Source organism: Astatotilapia calliptera, chromosome 13, assembly GCF_900246225.1.
Source record: "Astatotilapia calliptera chromosome 13, fAstCal1.2, whole genome shotgun sequence".
In the NCBI taxonomy this organism is placed as follows: domain Eukaryota; kingdom Metazoa; phylum Chordata; class Actinopteri; order Cichliformes; family Cichlidae; genus Astatotilapia; species Astatotilapia calliptera.
Window position 1 is genome coordinate 10,372,589 of NC_039314.1, and position 26,737 is coordinate 10,399,325.

Consider the following 26,737-nt stretch of genomic DNA (forward strand, 5'->3'; position numbering starts at 1 on the left):
CCATCCATCCATTTGCTTCCGCTTATCCTTTTCAGGGTCGCGGAGGGCGCTGGAGCCTATCCCAGCTGTAATGGGGCGAGAGGTGGGGTACACCCTGGACAGGTCGCCAGTCTGTCGCAGGGCTAACACACAGGGACAGACAACCATTCGCACTCACATTCACTCGCACATTGACACCTAGTGGCAATTTGGATTATCCAATCAACCTATCCCCACAAGCTGCATGTCTTTGGACGGTGGGAGGAAGCCAGAGTACCCGGAGAGAACCCACGCAAACACGGGGAGAACATGCAAACTCCACACAGAAAGACCCCGGCCTGATGGTGGAATTGAACTCAGGACCTTCTTGCTGTGTGGCAACAGTGCTAACCACCTTTTCGAGCGCCGTGTACCACATAAAGTCGTTTCGAGGTCAGTAAACACAACCAGAATACATACATAAGGCCCATTGGATTATAAGGGGCGTTGTCGATTTTCAGAAAAATCAAAGGATTGATTTTAAGTGTCCCGTATTTTCCAAAAAACACGGTAATAACGACGGCCCGCTAGCATGCTCTACTAAAAATAGTGCTTTGGTGTGTGTCTGACGGACGAAAGCTAAACCAGTTCCACACCACTGAAGTTGCAGCATTTTTACAAACCAATTCTGGTTCATCCGTTTCATTCAACGATTTGCTTTCGCCGCCATGCTTTTTCCGACGTGTGCGTATGAAAACAAAGGCACTGCGCATGCGCGTTTTACCCATATCCTATCGCGATATTTCATTTTTCTATCGTTGCCCAAAATTATACCGGTATTACCGTGAAGGGTATGATATGGCCCAGCCCTAACTCCAACTATAAGAGGCAGCAGGAAACTAACCAATGACTGTTCTCTGAAAAGTCTATAAAATGATTTTTTTAAATGTTTTGTTCTTTCGGCAAAGTCTCTTGGCTTTCACCAAGTTAGTGAAGCTCAGACAGCACGTGTAGTTGTTAATTATTTTCTTCATATTAAGAAGAATTCTTACTGCTTGTAAAGCTGAGAAGCGAGCTTGTTATCGGTGACTGAAGGAATGCCGGCAGTACACCTTGATGTTTATAAAATGCTCATAGCACAATATCATTATATGGTACCTTTAAAAAAATACATTAATGATCAGAGTTGCTCAATTGTATTAAACTGGATCTGAAAATGACAATTTTTCAGAATCTATAAAAATATTTGCTACGATGTACATGATTTTTACTGTGGGTTAAAATGTGTTAAAATATGCGTTTGGGTTCGAAACTTTTAATCTGTCAAATAAAATCATTATAATGATAAAATGAAATGACCATTAACAGGTTATCTTAATTTTTTTTTGACATTTCATTCATTTCTTTTCCAAAAAGTTTCCATAAACAGGAGAGCTAATTTGAGGTGTGAGGGTAAGGATGAGTCAATCTATCTATCTAACAAAGCTTTTCAGTTAAGACATCACTCATGTTTACTTTTATTTCTTCTTGATTATTATTTGGGTTGATCTGTATTTTATACAAAGGAAGGTGGTTACTTTTGGGTGAAATTGTTTCTTCTGGATTAATATTATCACCTCTTTTCACTCTCTGTTATTACTGTTATTATTACTGGCTCTCTTCCACAGTGTGCCTTACATCCTGTCTCCCTTTCCTCACCCTCAACTGGTTATTACCCATGGTTGACTGTCCTTTTATCAGGAAAAAGTGTGTGTTTGTAGGGGGTTTCTTCCTGTTAAAAGGGAGTTTTTCCTTTTCGCTATCACCAAGTGTTTTGCTCACACGGGGTCATCTGGTTGTTGGGGTTTTATTTCTATTATTGTAGGATCTTTACCTTCAATATAAAGTGGCACTATATAAACAAAACTGAATTGAGGTTTATTTGTATTTTATGCAAATATGAGGATATATATTTTGAAAAGTGCAAAATATAGGAATGATTGATTTAAAAACAAATCTTGTGAGACGCTGCTTTTTTTAAAAACTTAATAAAGAAACTGACATATAAAGAACAGAGGATCATTTGCAGAGCTGTTAAAAACAACATTCAGCTGCACTCTGTCTTATCACTCATCTTCATTTCCCCACGATTAAGCAGCAAGCTCTGGGTGTGACAGAGCCTGAACTGTGTGCCTTCAGCACTCCCGGTCAGATGATGTTGAGCAGCGGAGCCAATGCTGATGTTTAGTGAGCAAGATGCTCCTCCTTCCCAACACATAGATGAAAAACGCACATGAGAGAAAAAGGGAAAAGACCACTTCTCTTCAAGTGCACTCCTTCTGGCAGAGAGTCAAGGGCAAGCTGCCAAGGTAGTACTTTTCACTTTCCTGACATGAGGCTGAGGCAGGAAAGAGGGGATGGGGGGTGGGGGCTGCTGGGTGCGTGCGTCAGCAGGTCCGCCTGGGACTCCCTTGCCAGGAGGTACGAAGAGCATGTGGTTCTTATCTTATCTATGGGAGGGCTGGAGCACAGCATCTAACACTGACATTCAGTGAGCAAGTAAAAAGAGCGAACACTGAGAATGAAAACACTTTGACTCATCTCCCACTGTTCACCTCATTTATTCATTGAGCCTGAGCTGCCGAATCTGGGTATGTGTGTGTGTGTGTGTGTACTTATGCAGGTGGACGCACGCAAATTTCACCGCAGCCAAGGGTGAGGTGACTAGTGAAGTTAAATCAATACACCATTCAGAGAAAAGGTGTCACATAAAGAAAATGCTGTTTCACGGTGGACTTTAACTGCTGCTCCATCAACTCCACAGACACGCCCCCAACGGCTGCACAAGCATGCAAGCGACTGAGAGACAGAGAGGGAGATTTCCATGGAAATGTGATTTGCACTTTTTCCATTACCATGGTCCAGATCATTAGACAAAAAAGGGGCGATAAATGGCAAATTAAGATGCAGATAAGGCGTGGGGCCCTTGATCTACAGCCTAGCAGAGTGATAACAGGCAAGCCCTCAAACCACTGTTACAGAAACGCAGCTGAGCAGCCTTCACATTCAAGTTTGAAACTAAAACCTTTCTGGTGTATTCACTTTTTTTTTAAATAATAACTAAATGTGAACAAGAGGCAGCGTCACAGTTTCATAATGAGCTGGAGTTGCTTTCTTAGTCCCACCATCTTGCCTGAAGTAGTGGTTTGATTTAGCAATGCCCTCCCCAATCCCCAAAACTCCCCCTCAGAGAGCCACATCAGTAATCAAGGGTCATGTTCCCCACTCCACATCTGGTCGATGCTGAACTCTGCAGCCGTTCTACAGAGGGGCCAGTGGGGACCCGGTAATGAGAACCACAGATTCTTGCATCTTCTCCAGCGCTGTGCTCTTTTATGAGCCTTGACACAAAGACAAGCTGTAAAGAAATCTACACGCATGTGGCCTTTTCCCATCCTCTCAGATACCAACCCATGACAAGATGACAAGGGGTCAATGGACGCCTTGAGGAGAATGTCATCTGTTTCACTGCTCAAGCGGTGCACTGTGCCCTGGCACCGATCCAGTCCTGCACAAATCGCGTTATAAAAAAAGGGTTCAAACGCCATAACAAGCTAATTTTCTTTGGCTTGAATTTCCAGAGAGTTTAAATCAACAGTGGAGACAAATCACAAAGAGAAACTATTTGGCATGTGCTCGATCCAAGTCTGGAATTATTTAGTCATTCAAATTTAAATGCTATGTTCATATTCCAGTCATACCAAGCACTACATGCATTTATAGATTTAGCAACTTTGCTGGGAGAAGTCCTCACCGTGAGAGAGTAGGCATGTGGTGGAATAGGAAATGTCTGGTGTGAACACTTCCTGCCTGACAATGTGTCCTTCTTCACTAAGTTAAGCAATTTGTCAACAGCCAATTGGGTTTAAAAAAATGCCTGAGAGATCATATTAGTGCTAGCCCAGTTTGACCTTGATGCACTGACCACAGCTATCTGCAGCCAAAGAAACACACATCTGCGCACACTATAGCAGATTTCCTCCAAGTCAGCTTACAAACAACTATAGGAGTCAAAGGGCAGTGAACAAGTCAACGTGTTGTCTTGACAAACTGAGTCTATCCCTTCAGGACGGACTGGTTTTGCTGGATGGTCCAGCAACAGGTACCATATCAGTAATGACAAATGATAGGTGGACAAACATACCATTGGCTTCTAGAGAACAAAAGAACACTTTTTCTTCCACGCAGAAAAACATACAATGTGCAGGAGCCATTTAAAATGATCTATCACATGCTTAACATTTGTAGAAAGCGCTTCATGTAAACAGTGGTAGAAACACAAGCTGGGAAATTATATGTGTCTGCATCAGTGGAAAGGAAAACATGCAGGGAGAACATAAACGGAACATCAAGTTAATCCCGGATTAAACCCAGATTAATCGACGGTATTTGAAGAAATGAGTTATATACCCACATGGGCGTCTAAGCCGGACACAGAACTGGTTGGCTGATAACTTTTTCTCATGTTTTGTTTTCTATGAGAATGACTTGTTTATTAAATTATAATATACAGTACACATTAGAGCAGTCAAGCTCTATAGCAGATATTACTTTAAGATACTCTGACACCCGCAGCCACCCTCATATGCTGTTGTTTTGTAAATCCAAAAAGGGCAGAAGCTTTGTTAAATCTGAAATTCTCGAGTATGAGGGCAAGATACCTACATACTGTACCTCAATGCATTCCACAGATGCTCACTGCTGTGTCTACACTTCAAGCATCAACCTGGCTTCAAACTGCGAACTTCTTATTACAGGTCTTCACTGAAGGTCCCTGAAGGCGCATAAACTGAAGTTATCCATGGGTCACACAAACAGTGTAAACCCCAATCAGCAGAGAAACAAATGACAAGAAGTTCCCACTGTAGAATTTAAAAGATAAGCAGAGAGAGACTGAAAAACAGCATGCACAAAGGATGTAAACTCAGCCCTGAGACGCATGGACATGCTAAGGAAGCAAATATAGGGGATGAAAACTGTAGTGACAGAAAAGCAAACAAAACTAAACGAATCCATTCACTGATCTTACACCTTGTTTTGCTAATCCTGCCATCTTTTTCAGTGACAGTAATATGAAATTGTGAGCATACCTGACTCTGGTGTTTACCATCACACCGCACTTAAAACAAATTCAAAACAAGTGAAAAGAAAACGATAATAAATGTTAGAATGGGAAAATGATTTACCACAGCACTGGTATAAAACCATCGATGACTACATAAATGCTAACTACATGCGTGCGATAACTTAAACAGCAATCGTTTTTATATTTTTATAATTAATTTGCAAAATATTTATTCCGAAACCACATTTTAGTGCCCTACTCGCACTTTCTTTTTTCGCTTCATCTCATGCTGTAGACTTCGCTTTTTTCGATGCCATGTCTTACCGGACAACTGCTGACTGTCCCCTCTACAGACCAGCTTAATCTTTATTTAAAGTCCCTGCAGAGACAGAAGTGATATTTTCCAAGTTTGGTTCTGCTTGACCCTCCAGCGGAGTCCCCACCCATCTAATTCATCTGCCATTCATAAAGTTAGGAAGACAAATGGGCAAATCACACAGCCTACGCCTGCAGCACCAGAACAAATAATAGATGCCAAAACTAGCCCGTGTTTTCTTTCTTTTTTTGGCCGTCTACTGCACAGTTTGGTCAGGTCAAAGCGGTTTTACTTTTGCGTAAAAATTACTTTACGCACTGGAAATTTCATTAGGAAAAATACCTACTTGCACCCAGGAAACAGTCCGTTAACCTTCTGAAACAGCTTGTGGAAGTCGGACCATCTTCCATGTCGGATTGTGAGCCCAAAAGGAGAGAGGAGCCACGGGGAAAAGTGCGCCTCTGCAGCTGCAACTTGGTGCGTCTGAGCGAAAAAAAAAAAAAAAAATTCCCCAAACCCCGAAACTATTCCAGGACGCCTTGATGTGATGATGCCTTCAATGCTTGAGATTGTGCGCGATTTAGGAAGGGCAAGGAGAGCAGTGTGGTGCCACCCCCTCCACGCTCCTCCACCGGCGCTATGACCCAGCACCGCTGGCCAAGGTGTAGCTACAGTCGATCCGCCTCCTCAGCGTGGTGGCTCCGCTGTGGATGTGCTGCAGCAGCAGACTGAAGGGAGCAGAGACGTCGACGCATAGACACAGAGAAATGGGAGTAGGCACACACACACACACACACACACACACACACACACACACACACACACACACACACACACACACACACGGGGAGAGACGGTGGCGCGATGCTGTCAATTCATACACAGTTTTCCTGTTTGATTTTCAAAATAAAACGGTGTTGTGCCAAAAAGTGATTGTCTGCCAAAAAGTGATTTCCAGTGTTTCTGTGTATTTTTTATGTGTAATATCTTTACGTATGTTCGTAAATAGACTTCGGTGAACAGGGGATACAAAGGGGTTACATAAAGAATTAAAAAATTATCTGTTTTTTAAGTATCTTTACAACTTGTACTTACATTATAACCATATCTGGTCCTTTATCCCCACTTAACATATTTTTACAGAACTATTGTAATATTTGCTGCCATTTCTGCTGTGCTCTTGGCCAACTTACTCTTACAAAATACATTTTTAATGTTAATGAGATTTTTTTTACTGCATAAATAAAGGTTATATAAAAGTCGCTGCCAAAAACTGATTGCGGCTTGTATCTTGCTACACGAATGTTGTTTGTGGCTCAAGATGACTTTATGTCATCCATAAGGGATGCATTTGACATATGTTTAACATATTATAGCCCAACAAGTTACTTATAGCACTTTAAATATGAGCAATCGCTTTTTGGCAAATACCGGAAATCAGTTTTTGGCAGACAATCACTTTTTGGCACAACACCGGCAAGCGACGACTACAGGATTTGCCTAGGGAGAAAAAATATCTTTATGTATAATGTTCAAGATTTTAATACAAGTCTGCGGCATATTCACGAAGAATAAGCGAGCATCAATACTTCCGAAGACTATTCATCCAGGAAATCTCTACAAAGTAGTATTTTGAAGGGTCAATAAAGCTGTTTCCGGTATTTTTGTACCCATTTGACACATTTGGGAGGCACTGCTGTTCTTTTTCCTGAATTTGGCTGCGTAAAAGGGGCCGAACCATATGCCCCGCGCTCTCCAGGGACACGCTGCTGTTTCCTGATCCACTATTCAGTGGTCAAGGAGGAGACAGTGACAACCTCGAAATTACAGCAGGCAGGACAAAGCAACAGAGGGTTTACTTTAGAATACTGTGAATGAAAAGATGTAGCATGGTTTTTAAAGCACTCGGATTTACGCAGTCTGAAGTGTCTTGCCAACGTGCCCTTTAGCAAGGCAATGAATCCCTTCCAGCCCTTAGTCTTTAGGACTGTGAACTAATTAGCCATGAGTGTTAAAAACAAGGAAGTAGAAGGAGAAAACAAGGAAATTACTTTGGGTGTTACCAAACCAAATTTATGAATGGCTTTGTCCAGAAATCGCCTTAGTTCAGATCAGCCTGAATGAGTAAAAAGCAGACAGTGTGTTTATTTTAAAAACTAAAAAAATCATTTCAGGACATTCTTTCCTCCTGGTGCATCAGTCAAGACTTTTATTCAACTTAATGAAAAGTTGCACACAAATCAAATCGTTTTTTGCCTGAATGAGAGAGAAGTGCAGTCTAAACATTGATCGCTCCAAGGTCTAATTCATGCCGTATCTCACTTTAAGGTTTTACACAAGGTTCTTTCAGTTTTTGTGTGGATCACTGTTCATACTTTGGCTCCTGACTTCAAATATCCGCACAGTCTTGCATTTAATAAAGGCTTGTATTCAACCGATTTATTTCTCCAGTCTATCTCTGTTGTACATTTACATAAATTATAATTGTAAATATTGCCTTCAACTGGAACAGTAAAATAAATCAATGTAGTACATTCCTTTCGGAAAGGCCCAACTGCAAATATCTGCAAAGATCGCACATCTGCAGTCACACAGAAATATTTAGACCTGCTCACTACAGCCTTTTAGTAGAGATATAATCTTGTAACTATAATGACCAAAACCAAATAACAGGATTAAAAGTAATCAAATTAACCTCAAATTCAGTTTAACCAGATGAACGTTTTTCATCTCATCTGATGACGAGAGAGAGAGAGAGAGAGAGAGAGAGAGAGAGAGAGGGAAAAAAAGAGCAATGGAAGTTTAATACACAAACACATCATAAGAACTGTGAAAAATATTTTTGCCTTTCAGTGTTAAAGGTTATAATTGTCTCAGTTCATGCTGGCAAACTTACAACAGTAGAACATTTAAATCAAAATCAAGTGTTAAAATCGAGTCAGAGAATTTCATGTATTATTTTCTCTGATATCTTTAAGGACACCAATTGTTCGTGTTAATTTGCACTTCTTGCCTTCTTTATATGTCCTCTAGCAATATCCTTGTAGCAAATATGGCTTCAAAACCTCAATTTTAGGATTGCGTTAAAGCAAAACGATCCTGTAATCTAAATCAATAAACTACACTATCCACAAATATACTGATTCATATTAAATGCACAGAACATTCCAACACTTAACAGCTTATATGTTTATTAATAATGCTTAAATAGCTAATCTGTCTTTCTCCCTGTGTGAATAGTTGCGGTGAAGTTACCAGAGCAATTCCCAAATGAAGTGAGCCTCTTATCTCTATAACCTTTGCATATGTGTGCTTGTGCTATCAGCACTCGGAGCACCTAAACAGCTTTGACTCGGCAACATGATCCAGCATAAAGTGTGCCAGACTCCCTCATGGCCACAGCGTCACATACTGATCATATCAAGCGAGAGAGAGAAAGAGAAAGAGAGCTTGCAAGCTGTGGCAGGTTACGTCACCTGCTCTATCAATCACAAGCATTCCTACACTCTCAAGCAGCTGGTCCATTCAGAGGTCACGTATAACATAATGAGTTCATTCCGATACACTCCTTCTGATGACAAAAATCCTCAAATGTGGAAAAAATGAGAAAACTGACGGTGCCTTTAATTCTTTTTGCAGAAAAAAAATATTTTTTTCATTTAAAAAAATCCAAATCCAACATTATTATTTAAGGAATTTTAGAAAATCCACAAAAATGAAGGGAAACAATTAACATTCAACACATTGCTAAATTCTTATTTAATAATACATGAATATATTTAAAATACTGTTTCACTCAGGGAAGACCACACAGAACACGTTTCCATGCATAATCTTTTGTATTTAGAGTTTTTATTATCAAAGTTTTCTGGAAATGTTCAAAAATGTGTCGGATGTTACAAGCAAACAAACAAATGAACAAAATCAAACCAGAGGAAGCTAAAAGAGCTTTTTAAGCTCCTTTAGGGCTAACTCTGCACATCCTCTATGGCCTTAAAGAAGCTTACATAGAAATGTAGGTATTAAACAGATACTTGAAAATGTTCGCTGTGAAGTTCATGACTGGAGGGTTTATGAGCTTTTGTGTGATGGTTACAGATTTACTCGCAGTAAATCACAAAGGATGCAGCAGGTCCGTCTGTGACCCAGCAGTGAACCCTTCTGATCCGCAGCTCTCCAAAGTGGCGGAGAAACCGTTTTCACATGTGATGAACTATTGCATAACAGGAAGTAACCGACCAGCTTGACCTGTCGAAGCAAACGGATATTTTACCTGGATTAAGATTAGTTCTCTCAGGATGAAATACACCTAAACCACAGCCTTTAAAAATAGCTAAAGGCAGGAGCTCAAAGGTGAGTTGTCTTAAAGAAAGATGTATTTTTTTTTGCATATGATTAAAAACTGTTAGAATTCTCAAAGTTTGAGAAAGACCCAAAAGACACAGAAAGATCTGGGGGGAAAAAATCTTGAGCTATCAGATGTTTTTTTTTACTGCTTTAAGTATTTAAGGTAATCTGTATTTCATTAGGGACACATGGTTGGTTGTGCCACCTCAGATTTGTCGTGGTTAAGTAAAAACTAGAAAAGTACACCCATTAATCTACAACTACAGTAATATTGTAGCATCGCGTGTACCTGTACAGCTTCTACGTTGGTGTTAACACATTTTAATACATAATTCCTGATAACGTCTGTGTAATGGAGGAATTCATTTATTAATATCCTTTACTCTTAGCAACACCATGTTTAAAAATCCTGTATTAGTGCTTAAGTAATACTATATAGGTATTACAATTAAAAATGTACTATTTACCTTATTATTTATTAGAGGAATATTAAAAGAAGCATAAAGTACACATTATGATTTTATACCTTTAACTAAAACATTTAATTTGTTTTTGAATTTTATTTTATATAAACTGCAATTTAGTGATTATAAGTATAACATTGCATGTTTAAATTATTTTCTTTCTTCTACCGGTGTAGTCATATACTGTCATATTAACAAGATATTATCTATGCAAAATTGTAATTTCTGAAATATTAGTCAGCATTTAGTCACTATTTTTGCACCTGCCAAATAGTTGGTGTCTATTTATTTCCATTCAATAGATAGTCATGTAAAGTCAGTTGAAATTGGTGGAAACAAGAACTAATGTACCTGAAATTGAAGCGATGTAGTTGAGTTACAACATAGTGTTAGTCTGGAGAGCATGTAAAAAAAAAAAAGAGAAAGAAAGAAAGAAAATTAAGGAGGTAGGAGAGACTGATCAAGTTTTTTTTTCTTGTTTGTTTTTTTGTTGTGGTGAAGAACACAGATGAACACACAAAATGTCAGTGAGCTTTCTCTCTTTCCTGATGTCTATCATTCTGAACAGTGAGTGCACATTTTTCTCACTGTCAACATCTCCTGTCCTGCAACCACCAAATCCCAAAAGCTCGTGTGAATGGATAACATGTGTGTAAAACAAAAAAAAAAACAAAAAAACAAAAAAAGAGGAAATCTGAAAGGTGATGATGAAAGAGGTTGAAATCTGATCTGTCCTAATATGAGACTTGTGTGTCACACGCATAAGATAAGACTGGCTTTACTATTGTCATCCTGGGGTGGGGGGGAATCAACAGCTGACTGAAGGGTGAGTGAGTGGCCCACAGCCATGCTCAACTGTTCTCCCCTCTCGGCTGTTTTTAGCAAACATCCTCTTGATGACTTCGGCCTGTCTCCCAGCATAAGAGCTGCACATCTTCAGACGTGTGTGCGTGTGTGTTCTCGTTCACACACAACCTTACACCCCTACACCCACATTACAGACCTCATCCACTTAAAGCACATTTCTAATTCAAGGCCCTGTACAAGCTTTTCCCCACTGCACACACACACACACACACACACACACACACACACACACGAGATTTAAGTGAAACATTTACAGATCGCATGCAAACATGAGCAAACACACACACACACACACACACCATCATCATCATCATCATCATCACATGCGGCAGGCACACACCACAGAGACTTCCAGTCCCCTCCCCCCGACTGAATAGTCTGTTCTGACAATCCACAGGACAGCCGGAGCATTGACGTCAGAGCCAGGCCCATGAAAATACAGGGTCCCTGGGGGGGCTGAGGGAGTTATGCACATCTTCACAGCTTGGCTTGCAACTAGTTCAACAACCAAAGAGCATATAACTGCCTCTGTTTGCTCTTATTTGCTGGAAAATGCAATAACAGAAATAAAAGCTCCACGTTTACACAAAGCCTGGCATGCACAAATTTGCATGCGACTGCAATGCGGCTCATCTCAAATGTGACGTCAGTGGACATCATGGCACGGTGATCCATTAGGACAAGTGTGAGATGTGCATAATTTAGGTTAATGAAAATACAAATCACAGCACATCATTACCCGCCCTCTGTCGTCTTAATCATTGCCATTTATGAATAACTGCTGTCAGATAGCAGTATATTACACGTACCCAGAGGAAAGGTTTGTTGCTCGCTCAGACATCCTCACTGTCCCAAGAGAAAAGATGACATCTTTGTTTATCGCTCAATGTTCTGAAACTCGGTTCTGTTTTTTTCTTTTCCTAAGGCATCATTAGGACATCGAGGCCATTAATCTCATTGTTCCCTCTTATTCTAACCTCTCCTTCAGTTTTTCTGAGACTCTCATAGGCGTAGTTAATGTCAGCGTGTGTGCAAATACAAGTTTGTGTTGCTTGTGATCTTAGTTATGTTTTTGCCTTTAAAGAAAGTAAAAGGATTCTGTGCATATGAAGAAAATACGCTACAATACACTAAAAACCTTAACAAATTCTTGTTCAACTTTATGGTAAAATAACAGCAGTAGAAAAACACCACTAGACCACATTCAGTATATAAAATTACCAGTATGGTTACAGCACTATAAATTTAGATTAACAATAAAGGCCTTTATCTCCTACAATAGCGTCCACTAAATAATAAAAAATGAAAAGTGTTTGTTATTGTTTAGATGCACATTGTTTAGCTTGTAGCTTGTCAGAAATCAGTCCATTGTCACTTTTTCTTTTCCCCAAGAAAAATGGCAACCACGATCCACAATAGAGAGTACAAAGAGGAATGGGTATAGTAGTGGGAACGCTTTTCAAAGCATTACATGTTGGTTAATTATTCCTCACTTAGCCTGACTACATGTATATCAAGTGTGAAACTAGTGAAAATAGTATATATATCTATCCACATCCACAAGGGTGGTGATGTGTAGGGAAGGAACAGACTTTTGCACTGTGCTGATCTACTGGCCGGTCACAGGTGAGTGGCTTCACAGTGCAGTGGTTTACACATTTGTGTAACAAGTACAAGATCATCAGTTCACCGGGGGACATAAATCCCATTGTGGTTGCATTTTGTGTAATTAAAAAAAAATTTGCCACATCAAGCATGCTGGGCTACCTGTGGTGGTGACCCACTAACTACTGTCTGACAAAAGTTTAACCTTTTTATCTGATTTAAAAAAACAAAACAAAACACTGATGGACAAACATCAGTGCTGCTGAATACATTCAAATCCTGGAAAACATACTAAGCAGCGGGTTCCCATACCAACACTGTCATAATTTGCCCATCTAGTTGCAAGCACGTATGAGTTCTGTGAAAACTGCCACATGGATCGGACTTGGGCATTTAGAATTAGTAAGGACTCTTTAAAGATTAGAGCAGAAAGTGAATACAGCAAGTACAGGCTGCCTGCATGTGATATCTCATCTGTGTGTTGGAAGGATCCTGCCCATGTGGAGATCATATTGACAGGAAATTGCACTGGAACCATTAAAGGCAGGCAGATTTCTCTGTCAGCGTCGTTGTATTAGTGGAAGAATGTGTAGAAAGGACAGCAGTAATTACATGTTGTGTTCACAAGTGTCCACTTATAAAACTTGGCTCTTAAGCTCCTTGCAAGTCCCTCCCAAAGAGGAAAAGTACTGTCTTGTCAGCAGCAAAGAGGAAGAAGTGGTGAAAGATGCCTTTTATGGAATCACTGTTTTTAAATATATGTCCACAGGAAGCTAAGAAGGACGATGCTCCAGTCTTCATTTTGTGTGGTGCTGATTAAATACAGTCCCGTTCTTTCCTTTAAAGCATTAAGTTGCATTCTATTTTGGTTACTCTCTACATGCCAAAGGTGTTTTAAATTTAAAGAATAATAAAACTATGCAACTGAATTGATTAACTGAAAACTCCATTTCAGTGTGGGCGTGCCATAGTGTTTCAGTGAGGCCCTTTCTTCCAAATACGCTGACATCTAAGTGTCACCTGCAGCACGGTGAACTTTCCTGTCTGAATTGTCGTAACCAATCTCCTTTGTGAGGAATTCTCTTGTCCGATTTTCTTAGTCATCTGCTTTTTCTTCAACTCATTCAATGGATAAAATCAATTTTTTGTATGCAGACACTCATTTGCATATTGTGACTTCTCAAATTTAACAGTTATCTGGTCAATACCCAATCACTCCAGCTCTTGCAGACAACAACAGTTGCAATACATCAGTAGTAAAATCATTTTTTCTTTCTTTTTTCTTGAACCCAGTTTTACTAAATCAAATTTATAGACCAAAGCAGCTGATCACAAGCCCGCATACCCAGCCTAAAAGATTTATGTTTATAAATCAGATCATTGGATCAACACACCATGTGATCTGACTGTCACTCCTGGCATCCCTGCAGCTTTGTAGCTTTAGTTATTGTTATTAACATTACAATGTTGTTATTAGCATAACATTGCAATCACTGAAATAAATGCCAAGATCCGGGAATGCAGTAGAAAAGATAAGCAGTTAGACAATCAACGAGGGTTTATACAGACTGGGAATGCAGTCAAATCTAAACCACCACAGAGGTTAACATAACATGAGTGCACCTAAAATGTCAGCAGTAGTTTGCAATTACACACAAAGTTCTGTGAATCCTTTTTAGCAAGCAGGTCAAAGCAAAAATCGGAACACTGTGAAAAATATTTAGAAGAGACAACTGAGGCAAATATTTAACCATTTGCCATGTTTTCTCTTTTTATACAATTTTAGCTAAACTGTGCAGAGTTTTTTCCCCCACATTTTGCCATGTGGAAACCAGAGAGTACATTCTTATCACATCCAAGAGAATCAATAGTCAGTGCTGGAAGACACAAACAAAATACCAAGAAAAGAAAAAAAGAGCATTGTTTTAGTTTATATGATTTCCTTATCTACATGTAGGCCAGAGGTTAGGCTCCCCTGGAAGCTGATGAGTATTCTCGTGCATCGATACAACCAGTGTAGACAGTTAAAAAAAGCATTGAGACATTAGAGATGCTGGTTTGTAAGGCAGCAGTCCGAGCAGCAGAGTGTACTCAGACTGCAAAATGAAGTATTTCTAAATTCAGAGCAGTGCCAGAATTCCTCTGCCTAAATTCAGAACGTCACAGACGATGTGGGGCAGACCTCTGAAATGTACAAATTTGCTGTAACTGGCCACGCAGCATTACTGCTCTGCTCATTTCTTTTTACTTCAGTAAAGAAATTCTTAAGACCAAACTTGCGATGTCTTAATAATTGACACATTAAAGAGATGAGTGCAGTGTGCCACTTTTTCCACCATCTCTTCTCCCTTTACAATTTTAGAACTTTTGACTCTTGATTTAATTTGCTAAAATTATTATTTGTTTTAACTTTATGTGTTCATTTGGAGAAGGAACCGTAATTCAGACATTTTTTTTTTGTCAAATGAACAAAAGACTTGCAAAAATGCAGCGAGTATGTTGAATCTTTCTCCAGTCTTTTGTTTATTTAAAGAGTACTTGATGGATAAAATGTAATGATGTGAATACATAATGAACATGTTCCACTGGACATTTCAACAGTCTTATAGCAGACTCTAACAGTGGAAGCTTGTTTCTGCTGCCGTGCCTCATGCTGACAAATTTAATGTGACCGTATAACACCTCCTATGCTCTCAGTAGCACACTGTGATCCAGGCCTCGCACTGCATAATTAAATTTGTAAAAAAAAGAAAAAGAAAAAAGAAAAAAAGGTTAATATAAGACAATTTGCCCAAAAAATAAATATTGATAAGGCTTGCACCAGTTCGTCAGGGAAAAACAGATTGCACGTTCGAGGCGCTCGGAATTGGGCAGGTGGAGCAGATATGTGATGTCGAGCGCTGCAGTGGAGAGAACTGCAGAAGGCACATAAATCAAAAAAAGAAAAAAAAAATTAAATGGGTGAAAAAAACGTGATGAAAGAAGTGTGCAGGGGTGGTGGGTTGAAGGAGGGGTGGGGGCTGAGGGGGGTATTTGCGTCAGAGCTGGAGCCAATGAAGTCAGAGACGGGGCAGGCTCAAGCAGGAGATGCTGTTACTGCCACTCACAGCACTCGCCTGGGCCTCATGTCCTCTACGTCACAGAGCTGGCACAAATTATGCCTGCTTCAGTGTTCGACACACACATGTGCACGCATCCGCGCTATAAAATGAAATTTATGTGTATCACACACACATATCCTGCACCGTTCAATGACATTCAGAGTAGCTACCCAGCAGGGGTGTATTTTTTTTCACTACAAAGTGTAGCTCACAGTAAAAGATTTTCCTTTGGATTCAGGCAATAGATGAAATAGAAATGCTGACAGAAGAAGATTTTATATTTTCTCATAATGCGTTTGTCTTTGCTGTTCAAGGCTGTTCAGCACTCAGCTCATATTTATATATGCAGTATACAGCTTGATAGCTGCTCCAGAATTAAAAAGGATGAATTGCTGAGACAGCAGTGAAGCAAAATATGCTATTATGATGCCATTAAATACCATATAGAAGTGTTTTACAAGCTGTTTTTCAAAAATGGACACACACCTTTCCTTCCACCCTATCAGCACCCTCATCTGTGACAGTGCCACAGACACACACTCATTCATTCATGCATATCTCACTCATGCAAATCCTGCTTATTTAGATTAGCGGGCAGTGTTTCTGTTGTTGCGCCACTTCTGACCTAGATTATCACAACCATAATTCTGGAGGATAACTACGATGATGAGCATGTGGTCAGGAGTCTGTGGAGGAGGAGGGAGGAAGGGGGAAAAAATAAAAACAAACAGCGCTCATTTTCCATGCAAAATGCTTCACTGTGCAATCTTGCAATACTGCGGGCAAAACAGGTCAAATGTGGGTCTTCGGATGTGCACAGGCGGACAGATGGGATCCTATGCAAGCTATGGAAAACACACACCTGCGATTATTGCCCAGTTAGTTAAAAATATTCAATTTATTGTTTCAGCTTAATAAACTGGCACACAATTGTCTTTTTAATCATAAATGTTCAATATGAGGGAGAAAACATAATTCATTTTCCCCCCTTGCACTGTTACAGCAACCAGAACAGCAGCTGCAGCTCTGCTGGCAAAAAGCCACATCCTATAGGCAATGACGCAAGCAGGAGACATTAGCCATGACCTCATCAGCCCGCCATCATAGCACCACTCTGCTCTGTACCTCACACTCACACACAAACACAAACACATATAAGTTACTACTGGCATTACAAAAGGCAAACTCTATCCCTTAGTGTTATACAATGCTACCACTCTACTTGAACACACATACACTAACATCCTGACATCGTAACAATGACCTGACCAAAAGGAGGCCCTTTTAAAACACACACGCACGCACGCACACACACACACACACACACACACACACACACACACACACACACACACACACACACACACACACACACACAGATCATTACTTACAGCCTGTCAGTGTGTGTTCTTGCGACAGTATACGGTGTGTGTACAGTGAGGCGCCGTCTGCTCTTTGTGTAAGCATTACACGCAGACACACCAAGGAGAAATTATGTTAAACCTAACAAGAAGCATTTACAAAATATGATGTAAAAATACTATGATTTTAATGAAACAGAGTCGGTGAAGTGTGGCTGGTTTTGTTTACTTGATATAAATTAATTCGATGTCTCAGACAACAAGAACAACAACAAAAAGCAAAGAAAACACATTAAAAAATAAAAGAAATGGAAGAATTTCAGTAGTGACTGGGTAGGTGGGTGGGGGTGAATGAGCAGTAGCTGGCTGCCTGCGTTCCTCATCACAACCCAAACAAAGTCACTATGAATCATAGGTGAGAAATATGGGTGCTGACGTAGGGGGCTGGAGATCTCGCTGCACAGCAGACATCAGAACAGGCCAAGACGGCCAAGCAGCCAGACATCAAGTCTGCCTGTTTACTGATAACACATTCATTCATGAACTAAACATGCTTATACACACACACACACACACACACACACACACACACACACACACACACACACACACACACACACACACACACACACAACGCTTGTCACTTATTCACTAAATATTATTTTACTAGTACTTGCAAGACGTCAGGAGTTTCAAATATTATTTTCAATTCTTCTTTGTTTGAAATTATTTGCTTTGACTTTTAACCTGGGTGTAATGTTACAGCAGTGATTTCACTCAATAAGACTAATTTTTTCCCCTTCTGCCAGTCCACATAAACTGTGATTCGGAAAATTCCTTTCAAAAGAAATCTGCTATTTTCAGGATTTTTTTGGTATTCATTGCCAAGTTTGCAAACAGCAGCAGAAACAAAAATAACCATACAACAACATTTTTTTAAAACCAGAATTTGTTTTGTCTTCTCCGTGGTGGATTTGTGTCATTCATCTCCATGCATCTTATCTTTATACATTAGCCCTACCTAGTGTTCGCTTATCAGAGGACACCGATAAAAGCAAGCAACAATTATTAAATTAAAGAGAGAGCAAAGCACATAACTGCAAAAAAACAACAACCCAAAAACAAAAAACCCAAACAACTTTCATTACAAAGTTGCAATGTAAAGCACTTAAGACAGTTAGGATTATTTTCTTGTGTAAATGTTTGCCGTTGCGAGCTGCAATACACATTTACACCACCAGGAGGTGTTCTTACACTAGCTTGTTCTTGTTCCAAACTGTCTGCAGCGGAGTCATCAGAGTGAAGCTGTGAGCTGCTGCACAACTTTATCTTAAGAGAAGAACACAAATAGGAACCTCGGCTGCACTTCCTGTCTTACAGCACAAACAGCATCGCTAGCACAAAGCCAAGGTAGAGACACACAACCATCCTTACATCTAATCCACAAACCTCAAACAAACAAATCTATCAAGCTACTCACTTAGCATGCTAAATTAACAAAAGAAAGGGAGAAAAAGACTGAGATTCTAAGTGGCCTCGTCTGCACTTGTTTCATAAGATCAGGGTCTTTTTACTGCTGTGACTGGAGGCCATTTTGTTCTTCATGACATATTGTTATTGAAGTGGCAGCAACATCATTGCTACATCATAGATTATATATGGCAAGCACTTTCTTTAATTGCCAATGACACATTTAAAATATTATCCTCTCATCTAACATGTAAACTTCCATGAAAAAAGTCTGCTTAAAGAAAAAACGATTGGAATGAAGTTCGTGATGTGGGTTGCTTAAACTTGGGAGAAACATCTTGTGTTCATCATCTCACTATAGCACACAAATATCTATGTATTTGTTTGTTTCTTTGACGGTCATCCAAACTTGGCTCAAGGGTACATCTTATGTACCTGAAGGTTCTTATCTATATCAGACGTTGTCACATTGCCTAGCAACGACCTGGCAACAAGCTAAAATGACTCTTGTAATACCTTATAAAAACATTGTTTCATTTTTATTTTATTTTATTTAATTTAAAATCATAAAACCATAATCATTCATGATACTTTATGCCATCGGTTTACCTGCCAACCACCTAGCAATGGGCTAAAATGTGGCTAAAATTTGTAACAGCTAATGAAAAATTTAAATGGTTTTTATTTCATGGATATAACATCTCATTTATATCAACAAAAGCTGAATCATACATAATAAATCATAACTTCATCATTTTACCTGGAAACCATCTAGCAATGGGCTAAAATGTCCCATGCATATAGCATTTTATAAAAGAATCATGTCATATTAATTTAATGCCCATCAGCATGAACAGGCCAAACATGTGGACCTTTACTAGTGTATATAATGTTCTTATTTATAACAAATTGACTGATATTAGAAAAAAAAAAATTTGGCCAAAATGTGCAACAAACCTGTGATTGCGAGGTGATTGCACAGGTCACTTTATGGGAGATAGCCTCTCTCCAAACAATCACACACACATTTGAACAGATAGTATTCACTCTCAGACATATTGGAGAAGGTTTGCAAATAACTGGCATCTAATTTATATGGTGTTTAATTTTACGGAGTACGAGCAAGTCTCGTTGCTTTTCTGTTTTCACTGGACTCTGAATGCTAGTAATTAAAAGGAAATGTCTGTGAATGTGTTTAAGCAACAGATTTCTACAGATTTATCACACTTAATCCCCGAATTATTAAAACAGAATACATGTAATTGCCAACTTGACCCCATTTGATTGCAAACTGATAGCAGACTGACTGCAAGTGGTTGCAAACCTGGTTCCTATCTGGGAAGTAACCAGATTCCAAGTTCATTACACACTGTTGCACTAATTTTGGTTGTGCCATAGTCTCCAGCCACTGTTTTCCCTAGTGTGACGTTACCATTAGGATTCAAGGAAAACAAAATAAAAAAAATGATTGAATACTGAGTCAGTCTCCGTTTGTTGGTAAGATACATGAATGAAAAAGACCGAGACTATTTTGTGTGTGCTAGATTTTCAAATGGACAACTGTTTGACACTTTACATCTTAATATGAAAATGTTGTGTTTATATTCCACTGCTCCCGGTAATGGTGTATGAAATTAGATATCCAGTGGAAAGAAAGGATATAGATTATCTCATATCCTTTCTTTCTTTCTTTTTTTTTTTCTGTTTCCTCATTTGCCTTTTTTTTTCTTATTTTGACTTAATCAAAGCATGGTAGGAAAAAGAAATCACAGGATCAAAGCAACACATTCATTAACTTTTTAGCAAAGGTTTTACTGGCATCACCCTGTAACTGTAAGAGCTGTTGTTTTGTACAGATAAAGGCTTTTAACCAGTTGCGACGGTGGTTGTTGGTGGTTGGGTGGGGGGGCTGCAGAGGGCAGTTGACAGGTCTAGGCTGTACACCAAGAGGCAAGACAAAAAAATGCTTTGTGGTCCTGATATGAATTTCAGTACCCCTGTTTCTACACCTCCTCTCTTGGCCCACTGTGGCTCGGAGAGTGAACAAAAACGATCTCCATGAGAAAACACAAGCTTGAGCACTCAGAGGCGACAGTGAATGGAGCACCGACAGGAGCAGCACACACTGACCAGTGCTAGTTATGTGGTTCTGTTGTCTGCTTATTGTAATAGCAACCATTTAGTTTGAGCAAACCAAAACTTTTTTTGTGCTGAAGTACTGCGTGCATTTGTTTTAAAATCTAGATTTGCTTAAACAGTGTGTCTGCATTTGTGTATCATAGTGTACCAAACCTGCCTCAAAGCATCCAGAATGGCGAGATCTTGAGTGGGTGGGGTTCACTGTGTGTCCACCCCCTAAGTAGTGACAGATGCCAGGCACAGTTGGGGAAGGAAGCGCCAGGGTCTCCTTCCGTATTAGCCAAGGGAAATTCTCATTTGGGCACGGGACCAACGAGATTCAGAGCCAAGCCTGAAATCTGAAGATGTGATCTGCTTGCATTTATGCTAAGTCCTGCAGTACATTTGTATGTGGATGCCAAGAAGCATTGGTTTACTCATCATACCCTACTGCAGTGGATGTAAATGCATTTTTATTGTTGTGCCCAGTCTTTTGTTACTTTTAAGAGACAATATCGCTCTTGTAATAATTCACAGACTTCACTGCTTTTAATTTTTTTTTTATTGTAACTACTTTCTGAGAAATATTACTCATGAAAACTGTGCACTGTATGCTGTTTTGCGCCAAGGTGTCTTGATGAAATTTCAAGTTGTGGTTTTTCTTTCAGCGCATTTGAAAAACTGAGATGCAACACAAGCATGGCCGTACATAAATAAATATGTGTTGTTTTTTTAACTGATACTTTTAAGGGTTGTATTTCAAAGGCGTTACGTGGCGCAAAACTCAATATGTTTCAGGCGTACAATAAATGTGATTTAAAAGGTAAACCACAGAGAGGAATTCATGTTTGTGTATGTGACAAAAACAGCTTAATGCTTATATGGTTAATAATTTTTAACTTGACAAGTAGTATGCAAAGGAAACACCACACAAATCTAGTCCTTGTGCAAAATATTTTCATTCCTACAGCCCTATTCATGCAAGCAGGCACGACTATCAGCTTGAAGGTGATGGTGTTCTTGGCCTTGAACTCACAACTTCTTTTTATGTTTTTGCCAGCATAATAGCAGCCACGCTGAGGATTGAGACACTTTAAAAGCCACCTTTTGATAGGGGGGGATGCTTGAATATTGAACTGAACGATGAACGGAAACCAGTGTTTTTAAATAACTGGGGACACAATAGATTTCAGCTCTATTTGGCCATGTAAATCATTAATATGCAAACTCTGGGTTTACTTCCCAGGCAGTAATGTCAGACTGACAGCAGTCGCACGATATCATAGACACTTTGAGGAAAGCAAACCATAACAATGGGACTGATTTTACTTAGAACTGGTTTTTGTTTGACAGTCGTCACGGACCACATGTTTACAAAGTGGGTTAAGACTCTGGGGCTGGGAGGAGCCAAAGGCGTGGTCAAAAAGTAGTTGGCTTTTAACATTATTGATAGACCATTAAGTCGGCCAGGTATCTGCTAGGTATGGATTAATTGTATATGGCTTATAACCAGCGTGGATCTCAGCCATACAAGTAACCACTTATAGAGAAGGAGCATTTACCAGAATTACCAGACACAGTTGCTAACCAGCTTTGAAATGAAAGTTGTTTGTTTGGGTCGATCAATGTCAGGCAACCTGAAGAAAGTGAGAATGATGGTGTTTTCACACATGCACTGCAGCCCTGAATTTTTTAGGTATTACCTGATGGAGGCATAAGTAAGAATAGGAATGTTAGATCAGACCTTAATTCACCTTCAGCCAACCAGCTTCCTAAAAAAAATGTCAGTGTGATGGAAAGCAGAGGTAATGTGTATAAAGCAGAGGTCACTGTCTGGTGAATTCACACTGTGTTTCCTGCCTTGTGCATGCCCTTTTTATGCAGCTTCCACGCCTAAACCAAAGGGAGTATTTCCAGTAGTGATAATGTGTTTGAAGTGAACTATCTCATGCTACATGTGGGAAAAGGGAAAATCTGGTCAATGTCCTGCCCTGATTATCGATTAGCTCAACATTCTCCAAAGTTCATGGCTTAAGTTGAACAGTAGAGGCATTCTGGGTACATGCCCAGGAACATTATTATGATGTTAAGTCAAAATATTGAAAATTTATTAAATTAAATTACTATAAAGAAGTGCAAAATTACTCAAAGACACTTAAAACAGACCACAAGGTGAATCAGAACAACTAAAAAGGGAAAAATAATACTGATGCTAATAATGGAGATAACGAAAAAAGAGCTGAAACTTCTCTGTTTTTTGTATTCTTTTGGATTTATCAGTGGAAATGTCCCCTCTGAGTATCAAACAAAATACGTCATCTCATTTGGATCCACAATATTTAACAGCAGCTTACTCTCGTTTTCCCAGGGTATATGGCCAGGCCCATTAGCACACAAGGACTCTGCATCTACACCACACTGATAGAAGATTTAGACATGATCTGAAATAAATCGGCTCAGCATTATAGTTTACCGGCGTATAATCCATTTTCTTAAGCAACTGCTCTTTCTTTGCTTGAGTGGTTATTTCCAAGCCACCAGCCAGTCAGAGTTCACACAGACTCTGATACCAAAGTTGGCATTTCCTATATTTTCCTAAGAATTAAAGTCCCTCCTGCAAAACCTAATATCTCACAAAAACCCACCGGGGATTGATAAGAGATTATAAAAAGTAATCTGTGGACACACACATTGTTTTTAGGGATAAAGATACTGATTTAAGTGCATGGCATCATGGCCATCCCACTGCACAGCCTCTGTAGCGCTAGCACGGCAGCTACAGCAGCTGTGCGTCCTCAGAGTATCAGCAGGTCTCGATGCCTTTTTTGCCTACAATAAACTATTTGTAATGATCCGTTTGAATATCTGAATGTAAAGAAATACACCAACGAATCCCTGAGGAGCTCACATAGCTGCACTCTGACAACAGTTCAACTTTCACACTCTCATTTGTGACCATCACTCCTACCTTGGTCGCTGGTTCCTGCAGGCGGATAGTCCTCAAAGTCCTGGTCATCAGGACTTTTCCGTTTCTTCGACATTTGCTGCTCACTGTTCGGGTGATTGATATATCCACCGCCGAATTGATATCTGCTGACAACGTGAGACACCTTCAACCGGCAGGGTATAATACACATACAACAGTCTGGGGGTGGCGATAAGAGAAATGCGAATAAATCTCAGTCCCGTTCATTCAGATTCCTTCTCTATATGTGCCCTTTGCAGCGTGCTGTGTGCGCAAAGTTACCATGTGGCGGCCAGTCGAGCATCTGGAGACTCAGCGAAACAAGAGGCCCGTCAGCTCTTGATTCCCGCCGTAATCACACAAGATGCGTCTCCACGTCCGTCCGGGGTTTATTTCTCTTGACAAATGAGAAATATTTGCAGCTGGAGTGATTTGTCGATCACGTGTGTCGCGGATTACGCTTCAGACCTGCTCAGATGGAAATTACGCACTGGAGGCAACTTGTTGATCCACCTCTATATAAGAAAGAAAAAAAGTGGTTTTCGTCATCCCGGATGCGTTAAAAAATCATTTTAGACTTTCAACATTGTGTGAGGTATTTTGCTTGAATGGTGCTCGGCGACGTCAGACTACAAGTCTAATCAGGCATCGATGACGCACAGCCGACACAACGGGAACTCTTGGGTATCTTCAAGAGTAAAGGCCAATGTAAACGGAGATTAGCTGGACGTGCTCTGCCCGATAAAGTACACCGAAGCATACGTTCCTCTGGCAACATCTGCGCTACACACTATGTTGCGAGTAGAAAACACTCTCCGGCAACATCTGTTAAGGAGGGGAGGATTCCTTTCCAGCGTAAAATTGGAGACAGTGTTTTACAGAAGTAGTGTAGGGGGAGTACAGTACCTTCTTTTTCACAATACCATCAGTCCAGCGACGAGTGGAGAACAATGTTTTTGTCTGTAATACGTCTCGCACAAAACCTCCTAATCCGTGTGCGAGACTAACATAAATCGAACAAACACGCATGATGTTGTGAAGACCAGTCTTGAACGAATAGGTTTGGTTTGACTTCAGTGTTCGGGAGCCACAGAGCAACTTGAGAATGAGCTGTGAATAAATGAGGCAGAAGAATCGTGGTATTACGCACAGTATATACAGCAGCAGCCAATGACGCCACTGGTCTGGCTTTTACAAATTGCTTGATGGTAGTTTTTCCCTCTCCGCTCGACTCGCCTAGGAATGCCAGAGAATAGTGAAATCAGCGCCCTTCTTTTGCTACAGCGACAAAGGACTGTGCGTGCTTGGAGATTTTGAGGAGATATCCAGCTGGATAGAACTGCACAGACAGTATCAGATTATCAGTGACTGCTACACATTCATTTTGCTTTTTTGGAGAGTCACAGAGGTGTGCCTGACACCAGTTGAGCAAATACTCTCCCTCCCGCTCGCCCTTCATTCTCTCATAGTTGATTTATTTATGAGCACTCCCGGGTCAGAGGATCTTATTCCATTTACTACATCTGGTTTAGATTTCAAGCGCCGCGCGCATATCGTTTCTACAAAATGTGCATACTCTGATGTCAAAGCGAGTAGTTTGGAAATCAAACATAGGTTTGTTGCTACAGTTGCATTCGTGCCAGTGACGCTGGCATTTCGTGGTATTTTCTGAAAGCAAAGACGCATCTCCCTCGCTCGCTCTCTCTCTCTCTCTCTCTCTCTCCCCCCCCCCCCTCCCATTCCTCACTCACTGCAGCTACTGACGTCAAGACATGCTTGCGTCAATGCTCCCTGCTTTGACAGAGAGCTTTTTTTTCATTGGGATCATAATGGGATTATTAAGCTTAGAGAAATACCCTGCCTTCGTGGCTTTTTCAGATTTTTGATAGATGTTTCTATTATTATTATTATGATGATGATGATGATTCTTTTGCTTTAAATATAATTCCTTATAATAAGCAAAGGACACGGGCTATAATTGACTCTTGCAAGAAGGACTGGTTGTATATCATTCCACAGTCTGATGATTATGCCTTCCCTTTGGATTTTTTTTATTGCACTTGTAATAGTCTATAAAAGCCATGAGCACAGAACAAGAGAGAACCTACACGGATAAGTCTGTTTGTTTACACACCAATGCCAAAGACAAATATGTGTCTTTAGATGTGAATCTCTATAAAAATCAAGCAGTCACATTTTTTTTTTGGTGTGTGTTACCCCCAGTTAGAGTCAATCCACCTTTGCAGTGAGGATTTATTTAACACTGATGTGTAATCACATCCAGTTTAACATCTCTGTAGTACACAGGCTGAGACCATTTCAGCTGCTCAGATAGGTTTACAGTGAGATGCTTAGAGACATGAGTCAGTTGTGTATTTGATTTAGCAGATTAGATGTCCGTTCCTTCCTGTCAGTGTGCGGTTGCGGTTCGTACAAAGGAGAGGATGTCTTGATGTCCTTATAGACTGACCTTGATCTTCTGGACTGAATGGGCTTTTGTGCCTCTTGGCTAGCCTTCTGTCGCTTCAGTCATAATGTCCTTTTCCCCCTGCAGTTTAGTGAATTTCTGCACTTTTTGTTACTTGATGGCTTAATCTTGAAACATGATAGTTTTGCATATATCAGTACAGAATTCTTTAAGTGTCTGTATTTTGCAGTTATAGAAATGTTTTGTGAGTACAAAGAGTGAATAGAAAAAAATGTGACATTGATCATAATGTAACACAATTGTAGTAATAAAAATCTCCTGTTGCAAAATGGGAAGATAATCAGGTTTGAGTTGAAAAAATACAGTCATGTGAAAAGGAAAGCTTGGCGGCACTTTCTATTACAGCTTGGTAATAAAGTAGTAACAGTGCGGTAATAAGATGCAAACGAGACAGTAATCATATATAATTGGTGAGATATTGCCATGTAATTACCAAAGTAATGCACAAGTAATGACCAAGTTCTACTTTGTATCAACAATGGTTTTAGCTGAGTAATATTACACTGGAATTTATGCAACTGGGTAATCAGAGGCCAAAACCTGGGGGTGATAATGTGGAAACTAATAAATCTC

The 26,737-nt window shown here is 39.9% G+C and overlaps 1 protein-coding gene across 6 annotated transcripts in view; it reads right to left on the reverse strand.

Annotated features, from left to right (window-relative positions):
• The window catches only part of pde10a (phosphodiesterase 10A), a 67,091-nt gene extending 42,062 nt beyond the window's left edge, over positions 1-25,029 (reverse strand). For 2 of the 6 annotated variants that reach the window (XM_026189933.1, XM_026189932.1), the window contains exon 1: positions 23,680-25,026. In XM_026189933.1, coding sequence (XP_026045718.1) covers positions 23,680-23,848 — 169 coding nt within the window. In that variant the 5' untranslated portion in view covers positions 23,849-25,026. Of the gene's footprint in view, positions 1-5,724; positions 6,107-23,679 lie in introns of those variants that run through there. The other 4 variants (XM_026189935.1, XM_026189934.1, XM_026189936.1 and 1 more) reach the window with 4 other exon arrangements.
• Positions 25,030-26,737: the final 1,708 nt, after the last annotated feature.